Source organism: Cololabis saira, chromosome 14 (genome assembly GCF_033807715.1).
Source record: "Cololabis saira isolate AMF1-May2022 chromosome 14, fColSai1.1, whole genome shotgun sequence".
NCBI lineage: Eukaryota > Metazoa > Chordata > Actinopteri > Beloniformes > Belonidae > Cololabis > Cololabis saira.
This window is the reverse complement of record NC_084600.1, coordinates 32,574,494-32,592,821: the sequence shown is the minus strand read 5'-3', so window position 1 is coordinate 32,592,821 and position 18,328 is coordinate 32,574,494. Positions and strand designations below refer to the sequence as shown.

General features: G+C 42.2%; 1 protein-coding gene across 3 annotated transcripts in view; it reads left to right on the top strand.

Annotated features, from left to right (window-relative positions):
* The window catches only part of LOC133459986 (glutamate receptor 1-like), a 123,843-nt gene that overhangs the window by 33,965 nt on the left and 71,550 nt on the right, over nucleotides 1-18,328 (top strand). For all 3 annotated transcript variants that reach the window (XR_009784080.1, XM_061740442.1, XM_061740441.1), the window contains exon 3: nucleotides 9,829-10,068. Coding sequence is in view for 2 of the 3 variants with exons in the window: in XM_061740442.1 (XP_061596426.1) it covers nucleotides 9,829-10,068 (240 nt within the window). In the remaining variant the exon portion in view is untranslated. The remainder of the gene's footprint in view (nucleotides 1-9,828; nucleotides 10,069-18,328) is intronic.

Here is an 18,328-nt window from a genome sequence, read left to right as displayed (position 1 = left end):
GTCTCTAGACTCCCCTTGGGGGAGAAAGGTATTGAATTCCAGGTACTCGTCATATTGGTGTGGAGGTTAATTCACCTTAGGTAGACTCACTGGTTCCTTGCGCAGTCACTCTCTCTTGCTCTCCTCCATCGTTACTTTGTTGGATTTATTTTTTTTCCCTTGTCTGCATATATATTAATGGGTAACACCAAGTCCAATACATACACACTGACATATATATATATATATATATATATATATATATATATATATATATATATATATATATATATATATATATATATATATATATACACATATGCACATACACACACATACATATGTACATGCAGTTCCACATAAAAATCTGTGTGGATATCTTTTAGACAATACATAATTGTCCTATATTTGTCATTTCTTGAGATATTTTCTTATCACAATTCATGGTGAACACATACATACAGGACTGTCTCAGAAAATTTGAATATTGTGATTTTCTGTAATGCAAAACAAAAATGTCATGCATTCTGGATTCATTACAAATCAACTGAAATATTGCAAGCAAACTGTAAGCCATAATCAGCAATATTAAAATAATAAAAGGCTTGCAATATTTCAGTTGATTTGTAATGAATCCAGAATGTATGACATTTTTTTTTTTTAATTTCATTACAGAAAATAAAGAACTTCATCACAATATTCTAATTTTCTGAGACAGTCCTGTACATATGTTATGAAAGCTTGGAGTCGGACCCGGATGTAGGAGAGCAGGAGGCAGGAGTTCCAAAAAAAGTGATTTATTTAACTTAAACAAAACGCTGCTGAGCAGGATACAAAAACCAGAGCTTAAACAAGAATCAAAAACTACAAAAACCTGAGCTGAAAACACAAAGGGAAAAAAAACAGTATGGACCAGCAGGGAGCAAGGGGAAAACGAGACCAGATATACAGAAGGGTTAAGGAGACACAGGTGCAGACGATTAGGGCAGATGGGAAACAGGAAAGTCAAACCAGAAATGAAACCCCAAGACACGGGCTTCAAAATAAAACAGGAACTATCAAAACCATAACAACATACATACATGCACATATGCATACACACCTATACATACATACCCCCACCTACATGGATACACGCCCATACACACACACTTATAGTTTGTATTTGCATTTATGTGCACACATATAGCAGCACAGTGGCTAAGTGATTGGCACTGTTGCCTCACAGCAAGAAGGTTCCTGGTTTGACTCGTGGGCCCAGTGGGAGTCTTTCTGTGTGGAGTTTGCATGTTCTCCCTGTGCTTGCGTGGGTTCCCTCTGGGTACTCCGTCTTCCTCCCACAGTCTAAAATCATGAATAGTAGTTAAATTGATGATTCAAAATTACCCGTAGGTGTGAGGGTGAGTATGTCTGGTTGTCTGTCTGTATATATGGCCCTGCGATGGACTGGCAACCTGTCTAGGGTGTACCCCTGCCTTTCACCTATAATTAGCTGGGTTGGACCCCCGTATGCTATACCTATATACAAAAAGCCCTATACACATGCATTTATAATGTGTACATGCATACACAAATAAATATACACAAATACATTTATTATTATTATAATAATTAATAATGATAATAATTTCAATGGTTATTTCAGTGGTTCTTATCTTCACTGGTTACCACTACCAGTATCCTTGTTATATCAGGCAGTGCCAAGCCCCCCAGAGCAGCAGCCACGACAGATCCTGCCAGGGGAGGGGGTCAGGAAGGGACACGCGACTACCAGGCCCCACCTCCCCAGGTCCCATCACTTCCAACAAGAGACCCAGTAGGGCCCAGGAGACAAGAGCCGCAAGACGCCAACCCACCCCTAAAATAATCAAATATTCTTTTGACATAAAAAAAGCACCTTGGTATTTCTATTTGTAAATATAAGGCTTCCAAGAGAGTGATTGTTTTTTTTTTTTGTAAACAGATTTCAGGCATCTCTACCTCTGGCTCTATTATGACCAAGATGGTAACAGCCGAATACTAAAGCTTCATGGTGATGTCACGGTGGCCACACCCTTTTAGTCATGTCTGACGTGATGTCCGCTGTAGCTCTAGGATCCAGTTTTTTCCTCATTGCTGTTTTCAATCCCTGAAGGGAAATTAATTAATTATTGAGCATTGTTCTTGACGTGGGATTGCTGATACACGATAGTTGCGATAAAGAACCAGGGCAGGAGACCGAAGTTACCTTGAGCGGGTTTAGCGAGCAGTAGGGGTGCCAGATCACGTGCTCTCAACAATGCTTCCAAAACGTGATCAAATATTTGATCAAAGGAAATTAGCGGTGATATTTTTGCTTTAAGTAGATATGTGTCCTTGAAGATGCATATTTTTTGTCAGAATACCTCCAGGTCCAACTTTGGCTCCATATAGACAATTTTTACGTGCCAAGACCTGGGCGCCGCCATTACCCTACACAAATGCATTTAATTTCCGCCAGAAGTGGTTTGCGCAGCGTCTACCGTTGTAAACACAGCGGCGTGGATGCTAGCCTAAAGCAAAGACTTCCTGCTCGTGAGCTTTTAATGTCGACAACTAAGTCATTGCAATGGGAACACGGTTCTACTACTTTGACTGGAGATGGCGTTACTCTCCCCCACCCGAATTCAGTGCAGAACTGGGAGGATAACATGACGACATGGCCCAGCATAACGTACAGCAAGATTTGCTCCTACTTCGTACAATCCATGGCAATAGATGGAAAAGCAATGGACAATCTGAAAGCCTCTGAGGCATATCAATATCTGCACAGCAAGTTGGTTGTGTCATGTCATACAAACATGATCGTTTTGTTTATTTGAAAGCAAATGTAGAGCCTAGCTAGTGTTTGAACAATGCGTGGCATAAAGCTTGGGTCCTGGTAACTGAAGCTGGATAAGTCAAAACTGCGGGGTGTACGTGTGTTGCTGGACCAGGGAGATTGTGTTCCCATTCAGCTGCGATCCTATGGAAGGTAACAAGATTATTTGACCATTGTAGCCTAGGCCTATATGTCTTTATTTTTGATATCCGAACTACATCATAGTCTACTTGGCTAGAGTGCAAAGTGTGTGTGTGCAATGATGATATTAATAATAACGCATTTTCTTCATAAAGTGGATTTCTGTAAGCCCAATGTTATTAATATTTTCTCTATTATATATATTATATGGTCTATATATTTATTGTAGGCTATGTGTATTATATCATATGACATGTTATGAGGTAAGGGAACTGTCAATTGAATTGGTGCACATAAATCAAATGTGTGCATATTATTCTACAGTTGTGCAAAAATAAAAAATGTGTAAACATTTGTTTAAGTCAAATCATACATACAATAACAAGATTTACAAGATTTTGAATACAGATTGCAGATTTATGGGTGAGTTTTCTTCATTGTGAATACGAATCTGACATTGTGAATACGGATCTGAAACGGCGCTTTCAAAATACCAGTAGCAATGTTAGTGTATGACAACTTCTTCATAATAAACAGTATTGTCAGCTTCATAGCTAAAGTTGCTGAACTTACCCTCAGATTCAAGTCTGCATTTCTTTCTCTGGGGGGAGGCAGCGGTCCGCCGGGTGAGTTTACGCCTCTTTGGCTGGGGAGAGCGATTGTAATCCAACCACAACTCAGGGAAAGGATTATCCTTTGTTTGGGTTTTTGTCAACAAAGTGATGCGAACAGACAAAAATGTTGCGGGGTGGTTTTTTAGATTCAATGCCTTCAGCCAGGTCCTTGATTCCGAGTCGCTATCAGGCTTGCGAAAAAAAGTAAACAACGGAGCGCATGGACATTGAGCTTCGAAGCTGGTTTGTGGTCGTAGCAGTCTCTATCTAACCACTTGCTCAGGTGCTTTCTCGAGTTCTTACAACCAACCACCGCACACATCGTTCCCGAACCACTTTTCTTCTTTGAAATATCCATGCAGTTGCTATATCCTCTTTGTCAGTGCTATGTCGGCACTCGGCACAACGCCAGTGCTAGCTAGCAATACAGAACTAGTCAGCCAGAATGGAAGTGGATTGCATCGACGGGAGGACTTCGGGAAGTAGAGCGGAAACAGCTCAAAAACTTGTCTATTGACCAATATGGTCATGTAGGCCACGCCCACTTCTTCCACAGACAGACATTTGCGGCCACGTTTTATTGCATGTGCTGAACAGTTGTGAAGGTTGGATAAATCCTTCGCTGTTGAGTCCTTTGGACAATTACCGAGAGTTGACTGCGTCTCGTTTTCATTTAAATTAAACTTGCAGAGCTGCTTTAATCGTTTTGCTGTTTTGTCCACATGAACGTCACAGACATTTCATTATGCCTGCAGGGTATGGGCTAATGTGTTAAACCGGGGTGTAACATGTCATCTTTAAATAAATCTTACTGGGGGCTTAAATCCATGACTTACTGTATGTTAATTAGTTTAATTAACGCTTTCTATTCATTGGTTATTTTTTAGTTGTAGTTGATAACAAAGCACTTATTTTGCCACCGTTTCACCACCTTCTTTTACATTTAGACTACTTGTAGTGTCAGAGATCCAGAGTTGAATGTCCCATGGTGCATCACTTCATATGAGACAAACATCAAATATAAATGTCACTGTGAAGTGTTTAGAGCCGGATTTACAGGTCATTTTGTTTGGGACCCCACTGCTTGTCATTCTGGGAAATGTGTTGGCTGAGTGATGGCAACGCAGACCGACGGGCTGAAGCGGTGACCTGGTCATTGCTTGGGTGTCTGCTCAGGAGAGGGATGGAAATACAGGAGCTATGGGTCCACATGAATGGAAGCCGTGGAGGAGGATGAAGACGTGGGTTAATGCACCTCAGCTTACCGGAGTGCCGTTGGTTGCACACATACGGGAGATTGTTGCGTATAAAATCAGGTTACCAGCGTGCAGAGAGGGCGGACTGTTTCAGGAGTCCTCGCTCCGTGGCGAGACGCGGCCACAGCTGCACACCCTGTGGTGCTCGCTGTTGTCGTCTTTGGGCTGTGTTTAAATAAAGCTCTGCCCAGAAGCCTGAGGTGGTGGGGAGCGGGTGTCTGATTGTAGGAGGGAGACAAGTTCAGGTCAGGCTCAGCGTCGACGTGGTTACTGTCCTCGTTTCATCTTAGTTGATTTTAATGACAGCTCGATCCTCTTAAAACATTGGTGGATGTTTTATTGATTATAAAAGTGTGAGTATTGATTCATTGGACGCAGGTGGAACTGGACTTCTAGGGTTGGAAAGATCTGGAAAATATCTGGAAACTTTCCAGGAGAAATTCGAGGATGTTTCTGGAATCAATCATTGATTTATAATTAGATGGCAGGGAGAGTAAACTTTTATTAGAGAATAAAATTATGGAATCAAAGCAAAATTTGGATTTGCACCGGCAAAATAAATGACTATTTTAACCCTACAGAGGTTCTTTTAACACTGTAAATGTACAGAAAGCGTGTTGAAAGGACTGTTTGTTCTGTCATCTCCTGGTCACCACCACCTTGTTATAAGTTTGTAGATGAGTTTCCGATGATGCCAAACTCTCAATCAAAGCAGAAGGAGGAGGACTCGCGGCCTCAACTTCCACTACTTAGATGTGTCACATCCAGAAGTTCTCAGAGGACACAGTGATGGTCAGCTGTATCACATCAAACACCAAGGGGATGGTGCTGGACTTCACAGAACAAGACCACCAACACAGCCTGAACACATATTTAACTAAAAGTTTACTATATACTGTGCATATTAATGCTGCAGTCAAGTCCATGCTTATACCTGTTCAATGTATTCCTCATTCTTGAAATATATGAGAGCAACAAAATGCTATGAAACATTTTGAGATGGTAGAGAATCTTAAAAATACAGAGAAACTCCGACCCTCCAGAGTGGAGAAATTTGAAATGAGGACGTTTGGACAGAAACTTGAAAAAAGCCTTCTTCAGAACCCTGCAGATGACGTCACAGAGGTGTTGTAACTTTTTAAAGTCTGTGGTCACATCGTGGAGCCTGCAATAGTTTGATATAGAGGCGAAGTAATGTCTCCTGTCTTGACGGGAGAAAAACAGCTGCTTGTGTGTTTTTAGTCGGAGATCACTCCATCGGTGCATCTGGACTCCATGTTTTTATCTTTAAATACAAATACCTACAAAGACTCCCAGGATGACGGCATCTGTCAGCTCTCAGCGGCCTGATCGTCTCTGATGAAGGAGCTTTCTGTCATCCCGGCGGGACAGCAGCGTTAATGCCCAGAGACGGATACCTCGTTAGCATTAAAGCGCTCGCCCGCGGACTCGTGGCTATTGTTAGCGTGATACGCAGCCCCAGAGGGAGCAGTTATTCTGGAGCCCGTCTGCTCAGAAGGAGTGTTAGTGTTGGTCACAGGGGTCGGCGGGCGTAGCAAGGACACACACACTCACTTACTCAAGATTATATATGTCATCACTGACTGATCTAATACTGATTTATTGATAAACAGGGTGCCCTGAAGTCAGGAGTTGTATTTTGGGGGTGATGTGTCCAGGAGCGCATAGGTGAGTTTACGTATGATCAACTCATGAAGGAAAGATCTCAAAGCCAGTAGCTGGATTAGGAGGCGCTATTAATGTAACTGCATTATGTGAACAACAAAAGCAGGGTTAAACAATCTCCGCCCACTTCTTTACACCCGATACCTAGAAAAGAAGTGAGCGTGTGTTGTTCCAGAAGCCTTGATGTTGGTTCAGATGCAGTTTCGTGAACCTCAGTCCTGCTTGTCTTCTTTACAGAAAATAAGTTTTCTCCTGGAATGAACTTTAACATCAAACATCCATGAGGCCTGGAGGGTCTAAGACAGGGGTGGGCAATTCCTGGTCCTCTAGGAATTCAGAGGTTCGACAGCGGTCCGTGATCAGCATCAGCTGGCTCAAACTTACCCTCTGGGGAAACAGTGAGGGGGTATTGATTACATTTTCTTCTTTTTGGTTCCAACTTGGTTCAATAATTGATGTACAATGTATAGATTACTTATATAGACAACTCCTAACATCAACAAAGACCTGGCATTCATGAACATGGTGTCCTTTACACTCTGCTCTGGCATTTGTGTTTGTGCATTGTATCATGGGATACAGTATGTGAGGTATACTGGTCAGTTGGATGCTGCATGTGATTATTCTGGTTTTATTTTTTAACATTTATCCATTTTTGTGCCAGCCCTAACTGACAGCTGCCTTGGAGAATTAAAGCGTGTTGATGTTGACATAATTCTGCTTTTGTCCAGATGATGGTTCTACGAGGGACTACACGGATCCCTCAGACACGTTTTCATCAGTCTAAATCCCAGAGGAGCAGAAACGAGCCTGTGATTTACAGAGTGACTTGCTGTGCCTCTGCACCACGACTATTTAGGCTTTTTTAAGACTTAATCCTTGACTGTGAAGGAGCTCTGCACGGAGAGTAATTTGATTAAAGCTTTTGTGAGGATGAGCGTAAACCATGAGGACGGCTTTTGTGTGAGGCGGGAAACAGCGCTTCATCAGCTACACGGCTGCAGATAAGTCAGCAGCAAAATGACGTCTGTTTACCACCAAGATAAGAACACTTCATCAGCTCTCAGCCTATTACTAAACAGAGATTTCGCTGTCTTGCGTAACTCTGGGATTCAAAATCAGAAAAGCAGATAACAGTAAACGAGCTTGACAAATTACAGGGTTTAGCACATTCTGAAATCCCTGTCCTGACAGGCGGTGAACATCTTCATATGAGGACCAAGTTGATTAGAACACAAAATAAACTTTAAGAAACAGCATGGTTAAATCAGAGAGTGTGAAGGTTGTGAAGCAGCTGCTTTTTACTCATCTGGATTAAAAAAAGTGCAGCTTTAAAAGAAGTGTTGGAAAGAGATGATCAGGACGATGGAGAGCTGAGTAAATACACTGGACGGGGGAATTGATTCGGTTGAGCTGGTATGAATTCAGGGTCAACATTCCCTGTTTATCTGAAGAGAATATGAGTTGATGTCACGGGTCTCGCTCTCTTTGGGCCCACGGTCCTGAACCTGCTTAGCTCCTGACAGCTGACTGATGGATGGGAAAACCTCGAACCATGGATTAAAACGTTAAAATAGAGAGGAAGAAGTTAAAACGAGCAGGCTGCAGTGTTTCTGACTCACCAGATCGTCATGTAGGGTTCATCTCTATTTTCTTGTGCTTCTGTCGGTTACAACCAGTAGTCGAGTTGAGGGGGGATGAGGGGGGATGGCATCCCCTCTGAAATAAAAACAGTCAAAATCATCCCCCCTGTAAAACTGCCATCCCCCCTTTCCATCCCTTATGTCATTTCATCAATGAATGTGGTTTTACTGCTATTTCAACATTTAGAGTCATCACCAGAAAAATAACACCAGAAAAATAACACCAGAAAAATAACTTATTTGACAATTTTCACCTGTTTCAGGTAAATTTTCACTTGCAATAAGTAGGAAAATCTGCCAGTGGGACAACATTTATCTTCTTATTACAAGCAAAACAATTTTGTTCTACTGGCAGATTTTTCTACTTATTTCAAGTGAAAATCTACTTGAAACAGGTGAAAATTGTTGTTTTTTCCAGTGATGAGTCTTGTTTTAAGTGTAATGAGATTCTTTTACTATATGAGACATTTTAACTAGAAATAAGACAAATAATCTTGTTAAGATGTTGAGTTTTTGCAGTGATCCATTTTACTTATCCTGTGAAGGACAGAGTCATATTGATAAGTTCAGAAAACTGTTTTTTATTGTTGTGTTTTGATGTATTTGATGTAAGCCCAGTGGATATTTAAAGCTTACAGAAGGCTGCATTTAACTACTAGTCATTCCTGCAGTATTTTGCAGGTGTTTTGTTATTATTTGTAATCAGCACAAATTATCTGTCCCCATACGATAAAATCCACCATCCCCCCTGATTTTTTTTTACAACTCGAGTACTGGTTACAACAGACGTGCATCTTTAGATAATAACAATGTAAAAGAAAGAAGGCGCTGAAGAGTTGAGGGATGAGACGAAGGTGAAGCAGAGTGGGGTTGTAGTCGTGGAGACGGCAGCGAGGATGCAGATCTGACTGTGAGATGGGGAGCTCGCAGCCATATGTAGATCCGAGAAGGCTTCAGAGTTCATGGAGCAGAGCACCGTGATTTCTGGAGGCCTCTCTGATCCTCAAGATCAGAGATCATGGAGCAGAACACCAGAGCCAGGAAAGGCTCATCTGGATTCAGTGGTTTTCAGTGAAATCAGTGGAGGTATTCATGACAATAAAGGACATGAACAAGGTTGTCCAGCTGAATCAAATAATGCAGACAGCATCTCTGCTTGAACTTCAATGAGCTCCGAAATTAACTCACAACTGCCAGACATTCACACGAGGGTATTATTTCACTCATAGACAGCTAAACAAATGTTTATAATGTGTTTCATGATGTTCTGGAGGTGTCCTGGGACTCAAACCTCCTGACAAAAGATTTTCCTGCTCAGGAACGAATCCCCAGGACATTTCCTTTTCTCAGCTGTGGTCTGTGATGTTTGGTTAAAAGCACAAATGCATGATTGTCCTGCCTACCCCTCAGATCTTAAATATAAATATAAGTAACCTTTAACGTCGTTAGACGACAAACTAACAATAATTGATGACTGTAAATCCATTTTGAACCAAAAATTCTTTGGTATGAGATTCTGCTGAATTAGATTTTTTTGTTTTTATGCATTAAGACACATGACGATGACAGTAAAGTCATGTGGCAGAAGTCTGAACTCAGCTGCTCTCAGACGGTATATTCTGTATCTCCGGGAAGTCCAACAAACTAATCAGCGTTCTCCTCTCTTCCAGTCTGCTCCCAGTTCTCGAAGGGCGTGTACGCCATCATGGGCCTGTACGACCGGCGGACGGTGAACATGCTGATGTCCTTCTGTGGGTCTCTGCACGTGTGCTTCGTCACGCCGTCGTTCCCCGTCCACACCAACAACCAGTTCGTGCTGCAGCTGCGGCCGCAGCTGCAGGAGCCCCTCATGGCCCTTCTGGAGCACTTCTACTGGACCCGGTTCGCCTACATGTACAGCTCCGACTCAGGTGAGACCACGGCTGGACCGATGTCATGAGCTACAAGGTCAAAATTATTTCAGTAGCACATCTGAAAACAGCCGAGCCTGACCAAAGTGCTAAAAGCAGTGCAAACGCAGGAAGTTTAAAACCCCGGTGGCGACTGCTTCCATTGTTTTTTGTCCAAGCTGAAGATGAGATGAGGTCTGAGATGTTTGCGCCCCGTTCATCAGAGACTGGTTCCTCGGTTTCGGTTTTTAGTTGACATGTTTCGGCACCACATGTGCAGCAGAGGAGATGATCTTCACAGCACACATTTTATTTTATTTCAATTTCAATGTTTCAGGGCTTTGATACGCTTCAAAAAAGTCTCAGCGATTTAATTTAATTTGCTACAAAAGCAGCATCCAGGACTCGTTGAGTTTTTGAGATATCTTTCTGCAGTTCAGTCATGATGAAACTAGTCCAGGAATCCGGAGGAACATCCGTGTTTAAAGGACAAAGGAGGAAGTCTAAGCTGGATGCCAGAGAGCTCGGATTCCTCAGAAGACACTGGATCAAGACAGTTGATAGAACCACATGGTCAAAGGTTACCATGGAAACTCTGTTTCCACGACAATAAAGAGATACATTCACTGAAGACACTGAAAACTTCCTCTACATTCAATGTTTCAAACACGTGCGTAGTACTAGATGTGCTCCGGTGTCCAAGAGCTCCAGCTGAAGTAAAACCTTCATCCTTCCCTGTTGGACAAATCGCTATGAAATATCACAAGAGAGGTTTAACAAGAATCACTGAAACCAAACCGGCATCAAAACACAATAAGATGTAAAGTTATTGACCCTGACTCATCTCATAATTACTGTCCTGTCTTGTTGCTATGGATACAGTCTTACCACTTTCGTTTGTTATTAGGGCCCGAGCACTTACAGTGCGAAGGTCCTATTGTATCTGTAGGAATTTTGTATTCTTTATAATTTCTTTCTTCTGATGAAAGGAGGGCCTTTTTGCCCCCCTAAACGTGCCCCAAAAGTCACCAAATTTTGCAGGCAAGCCAGACCTGGCGAAAAATTTGATATTTAATGGTTTGCATTAATGGGCGTGGCAAAATGGCTCAACAGCGCCGCCTAGAAAACTTTGTGCCTCAAGCCCCACAATACGGTTTGACGTACATGCACGAAAATCGGTACACACCTGCATCATGTCACAACTTAAAGAAAAGTCTCTTGGCGCCATGCCGAAACCGAACAGGAAGTCGGCCATTTTGAATAAGTAATCGTGCACCCTGGTGTGTTATAATCAAAATGTGCGTCTCCATCCTGCGACGACGCGCATTACTATTCTCTTTCAAAAGCGTTACCGTGGCGACGCTTGACGCCAAAAAGCGCGCCCACCCTTCATCTGATTGGTCCATATTTGATAGTTCCCCAAAAGGCACCAAATTTTGCACGCAAGCCAGGCCTGGCGATAAATTTGATATTTCATGGTTTGCATTAATGGGCGTGGCAAGATGGCTCAACAGCGCCCCCTAGAAAACTTTTCTCTGCCATAACTTTTGAATAGTTTGACATAAAGACTCGTGGGTGGTGTCATGGGACTCGGTATTGAGTACTTGACCTTCATTGGCCTGAATTAGCCCCTTCTTTCCACATCTTTTAACTTTTCCTTTAGTTCTTCTGTGTCCTCTCATCTCCTTGTTTTCTTTTTTTCCTGCTCGTCCTCCATCTATGTCTTCTTCTCCTCCTCCCTCCTTGCTTTCCTCCTCTCTCTACATTAATCAGAAATGTCGTGATTTGTGTTTGTGGAGAGTGGGAGAGCATCAAGGTGTTGGTTTACCAAACTTCTGTCTATATTCATTCATTTATGACTCCGATATGTCGCCTTCATCTCCCTGCTCTCCTTTCCTCCTCCATCCATCATTGTTGTCATCTCTGGGTCTTCTGTGGCATGAGTGACTGACGCACGCTGGTTGTCTCCAACTCAAGGTTGTACTTTATCATTAACACAGAGCCTCGTTTTCCAGACTTTAACGGGATGGGATCAAGTTTTTGTTGTGATTTTATTCTGAGACAGCCGAGTTTGTTGGTAATTTATCTGCTGGCATTCATGCTCCTGTGTTTCCTGCATTGCACCAGGACAACAGAACGACTGATGGAGGACTCATTTCAATGTTTTGATCACGTACAGTGCAGTGAAGGACGTTTGTTCTGTTTTAATCATTTATTAACAGCTGTTGGGAGACTAAAATGTACAGAACTGCAAAGATTTGCAAATATCAATGAGGCTTGTTTTATTGACAATAGATTATTGAAAATATGTCAGATGTTAAAAGTGAGACATTTGACCATTTAATGAAAAATATTATCTTTTTTCGAGTTTGAAAGCTGTGACATCTCAAAAAAGTTAGGACATGGGTGCCAAAGGGCTAGAAAGGTAAGCAGTACCACAAAGAACTCCTGGAGGAACATCAACAACTACTTGGATTCCTCATCAACAGGACAGTGACATGATAGGGTATTTTAAAAAAATCATCTGAGTGGTGGAGGTCATCAGGCGTAAAAATGGACAGAGCTTCACCAAATTGTCTCAAAAAACTTTTAAGCAATTTCATAAAAATGTTAATCGGTGTAAAATTGATCTTTGATCTTTAGAACAAACAAGCATCAAAAGGTTTCAGAGAATTTGAAGGAATCTCAGAGTGGAGCTACTGTTCTCACAGTCAATGAGAGAACAAGGTTCTGGTCTCTGAAATAGAAATCCTTGTCAAATTAACAGCTGGTGTTTTGGTTTGTTGATAAACCCGTCTGGTGACCGAGTTGCTGTGTGGGACCCTCCATCTATGGTCAGTCATGTAGTGTGAACGAGGAAACGACTTCAAGGCTCGCAAATACAAAACAGTGAGTCCTGTAATATGAACAGAGAAACAGTCTAACTCTGAAGGTGACTTAGTTTGTTACAAAATGATACATACTCTACATGTATCTATGTTTATTTATATATATTTACTAAATATTCAATATATTGTGCAGCACCATAGATGCTACATTGACAATACTGTAATAGTGTTTAAATGGCAAATCTTTGTGTGTACGTGTTATATGTGGATATAGATTATTTTCCTTGTTTAAAATATTATCTACTGATTGCGTACTGTTAAATGTGTTAAATGTGTCTTATATGCCTTAATTAGCCAGGATGCAACCCCAATTTTGCAGGGTTGTGTGTCGGAAGGTCACCCGGCGTAAAATCGGGCCAAATCGATGTTCTATGATCCGCTGTGGCGACTACTCTGCAAGAGGGATTTAGGCTGCAATGGTTGATGGTGACTGTTTCAACAAACAACAATACCAAAGTTTCAGTTTCCACTTTGATTCAGGAGTTTAGTTTCTTGTTTTTGGTCTTCATTTTTTTCAGAAGGGGTCTTTTATTGTTACTGTTAAGCAATTTGATTTAAAATTCATCTTTTTCCATTTTTCTTCTCCAGTTTTGGAACATTTTTTGACAAAAACATAAATATATCTTGCGGTATGGACATGTAATTGAACAACAAGGTTTCACCTGGAAATAAGCGGTTGTTTATTTTTTTTTGCTAGTTTATTTATTTATTTATTTTTTGCAGTATACAACATTTCTTCTTCTTCTTCTTCCGGCTCTCGACGAAGGCGGACGCTTTTCTGCTCCCTCTCCCTTATCTGTCTGCCCCGCTACTCCTTGCTTTTCTCGTCTTCAGAGTTCTCTTCTTTTCACTCCTCAGAAATTACAATTATGGAATTGATTAACTGGTCTCTCAGCACAATTGACCAAATTTTTGCAACAAGAAGACAGGGGGTAAGGGAGCCCTCTTGCCCGGATGGGACATTTTTTGCTGGATATACAATGGATTCCTACAAATGTTGGAAGCCTTTGTGCATGGCGACCATGTCCATCGAGGACGTAGAAGATGCCTACATATTTGGATTTATGATAGCAGGATTTCTCCTGATTATCCTCATGATCGGAGGTGGGGGTTTCCTGATGTATCGACAAATGCGTTAGTCGTCGGCAGCCTCGGCTCTTTCAAAGCTGCCGGACGTGGCAGAAGGATCAAGCAAAACGATCAGCGCTCTGACTTTTACGTTTGGGGAGCAGGCCCATAAGCTGGATGCGATTCTTGAACAGAACCGCAGGCTGGCGGGGGTCTTTGAGCTCATTAACATGATTGATAACAACCTGGAGAAGTTGGGAGCTCAGCTTGGCCGGAATTGATCACAATTCGCCTGATTGGAGTCGCCGCTGATGAACCAGAGACTGAAAGGCAGACGGAAAATTACTGAGGCTGCCTGTTTTCAAAATAATTGCTGATTCTATCATTTGCCCTTGACAGAGCGGCCCTGGACCGACCGCTCCTGGTCACAATCTTCCTGGTGGAATGTAAACAAGATGACTCTGCCTCCCACTAACCCTCCCCTCTCCCACGAACACCTGCGGATCCCTGTTGCAGAACTGTACCGAGCCGCCTGATAACATCAAGGACATTGGCTGGGAGCAGATCTGGACGGAGGTTCACGGACGGACTCATCGCTTCACAGAGACACTTACTGAGCACACACAATTCCCTCAATTCAAACGCCTTCCTCGGCTCCCCCCTCTTATCAGCCCCCCCCCAACAGTCTCCGGGTTCGAGCGCCAGACGGCGATCACTTGGATGTACTGTGCAGGGACCCCCCCCCCCCCACATGCAAGTCTTGTGATGTCTGTTGTTCTGTGTGCTGCTGAGGTGTTTTTTTGCAACTTGATACTGTGTATTGTATGATATTCAGTGTGAAGATGTATCCCCCCCCCCCCCTATCCCAGTGTTACCCTTTGGAAAACAGGCACACAATACCATCGTGTCGCCGCCGGTGTATCCAAAGTCAAAAACTGTTTTCTAAGCTGACCTAATAAACCTGATTCTGATTCTGATTCTGATTTCTAACATATTCAGATCAATATTCCAATAACAGCTGATCAGTGTTTGGTTGACGTCTGGTGATCTTGTGTGGTCATCATAGCTCTAAGACTCATGTCAGGGTCCATCCAGTCACCGGTGGAACTTTGGCATCTATCAAATGAGGATCAATTCCCAATTTAACTGGGAATTTGAAACCCACTTTGGTGTAAAGTTGAAACTTGAAAAATAAAAATAACATTTTCTCTTTCAAACCTAAGAAACTCATCTTACTGTGAGATCTCAGTATGAGAGGACGCTGGAGCAGTGTGAAAGAGACTGCTGTGTGTGTGTGTGTGTGTGTGTGTGTGTGTGTGTGTGTGTGTGTGTGTGTGTGTGTGTGTGTGTGTGTGTGTGTGTGTGTGTGTGTGTGTGTGTGTGTGTGTGTGTGTGTGTGTGTGTGTGTGTGTGTGCTAATAGTGTCTTTGAAGTCGGTTTGTCAGTGTGTGTTCACACTTTGAAGTCTGTGAACTGCTGAGCTGTCTTCTGTGTGTGTGTGTGTGTGTGTGTGTGTGTGTGTGTGTGTGTGTGTGTGTGTGTGTGTGTGTGTGTGTGTGTGTGTGTGTGTGTGTGTGTGTGTGTGTGTGTGTGTGTGTGTGTGTGTGTGTGTGTGTGTGTGTGTGTGTGTGTGTGTTTAGATACTGTAAAGTGCTGATGTGATGACTCTGCTTTAAGATCCAGTTTCAAACAGCAGAAAACTGCCCGTTCAGTCGTGGAAACAGTGAGAAACATTGCACTAATTGATCGTTTTCTTTTGTCTACTTGGAGGCAGAGGAAGCAGATATAATTAAATAAAATCACTTATCAGTCTAATGATTAACTAAAGAATAATTACTCATACAATCAGTTTGGTAACCATAATAACTAGGGGTGTCACGACCGCATGATCAGAAATCGGGCCCGATCACGTTGTTTCAGACTTGATCGAAATCGAACATTGCATCCCAATCAGGGATCGGATATGTATTTTATTCTTATTATTTTGATAAGCGCATCAAATAGATGATGGAAAAAATGCTAAACAACTGGTGAATCAACAAGCAACGGGTCCACGTAATTTTGCGCAACAACGCTGCTAATATGAAGAACCCTATGGTGAGGTGGGGGTGCAGAGTTTGGGCTGTGTCACTTAAGTGAGTTCAATAAAGTAAGGTTTGTTTTTGATGATCTGCACATGCGTACAGCAGTGTTACAGCGGAGGGCTTGCTTTCTCCACGCAGCATGATAGACACCCTTGCTACCGTGAGGAAGATTGTAGGTCACTTCAAACACAAACATTTTATTCTTTAAGCCAGGAAAGGACAGTAAGAAGTAAGAGTACAGTCTAAAAAGCACATTACTGGCCCTACTTTATGATGCTGTTTCACATTTGCTTATTTGTTTACATGCCTGCTGGGTATTTTAACTTAAGCTGCTGTTTTTATTTAATTCAAATGTATCTATAAATATGTACTATTTTTACTAGTTAATAATTGCACTATTATTACTTGACTGTTCAAGCTACCTCAAAGAGAATGGCTCAGTTTAAGTGCAAAATGATAAAATAAAAACAACCTGGATCTGTTTATTTTGCATTGCATTTTTTCTTTTTTTTATGTGTTACAAAAGTATTGGATCAGGACTCAGTATCGCCAGATACTCAAAATCAAATGAATCGGATCGGGGCCAAAAAAACCTGATCGGGACATCACTAATATTAATATAATATTAGTCACCAATAGGCCCAGAAAAACTCCAAGGTGACCTTCAAGGTCCATCAGTGTCAGACTACACCATCCATCACTGCTGGAACCAAAATGGACCACCGAGGAGGACTCCACTGTTGGAAGAACATCAAAAAAATAATACTGACAAGCCCCAGAGCTTCTGGGAGAATGTCCTTTGGACAGATGAGACAAAACTCAAGCTTTTGGTCATCATTTCTATGTTCACAGACCAAAAAACGAGTCATTCAAAGAAAAGGAGACTGAATCCTCTGTGAAACATGGAGGAGGCTCTGTTCTGGGGCTGCTTTACAGCGTCTGGCACAGGCTGTTTTGAATTTTTGCAGGTCCAATGAAATCTCAAGACAATCTAGACATTCTGGAGACAAATCTGCTGCCCAGTCTCAGACAGCTTGGTTTCAGTCACAGGTCATGGGTCCTCCAACATGATCATGACCCAACTTACTAAAATCAGCAAATAACCACTCAGAACCAAACAATGGACTATTCTGAGGTGTCCTTCTATTAATCTGCGTCCTGTTGAACATCTGTGGAAACATCTGTAACATGCAGTCTGGAGAAGGAAACCTTCAAACCTGAGACATCTGGAGACTTCTGTTTATGAGGACCAGAACACCTGTCTATAGGTGGACACGACTCCCTGAGAGGACAAAGATCACTGGACTGAAGTCATCAACTCTAAAGGTTGTAAAACTAATTAAAGCTGCAAGCAGCGATGAACGGGCCCTCGCACCCTTGTGCACGTTCAGGCGTGCTGCTATGAGGTGCCGTGCGGGACATAATTCTGAATTAGTGTTCATAAACACATATGAAATCCAAAACCTTTTATACACACAGGTGAAATGCTCTTACACATACAACTGGAAATGTTCATAAACACATATGAAATCCAAAACCTTTTACACACTATACTGAAAACTTCTCACACTCACTTGTGAAATCTCTCAGACACACAGGTGAAATGCTCTTATACATACAACTGGAAATGTTCATAAACACAACTGAAAATCTTCTCACACACAGTGGTGAAATTGTCTCACAGACACAACTGAAAATTTCAGTAGAAACGGAAGTCATTTCAGTAGAAACGGAAGTCATTTCAGTAGAAACGGACGTCATTTCAGTAGAAACGGAAGTGAGTTGTTTAGCGCGATTTTTTTTTTTCTGGCAGTTATTTTGACTGATTGATATAGCAATATCTTTTCAGCAGCATACAACAACTCTGACTGAAGCAACACCTTTACTGAATAATATATTAGCTTCAGCAGAGACTATAAGGACCCTGTTAGGTGTTACAACTGCGGGGCTACAGCCCCGCCCCCCCGGTGACTGCGAGTGCAGATCGGTGCAGGTGTGCTGGATGAGCCGCACATCACTTTTTCCATCACGGCAGCTGCGCCATAGCATAGCATCCCGCAACGGCAACAACTACAGTTTTGAGAGGATGCACACCACGTTATCAAACCCAAAAGTGCTTTCGCACATGGAATACTGGCAGAAAGCTGCCGCTGCCGCTGTTCTGTCGATTTCTGCTGCTTCGTCGAAAAATGCTACCACCGCATAAACCGATAGCGTCTGTCTATCGATTCTTGCTACCAT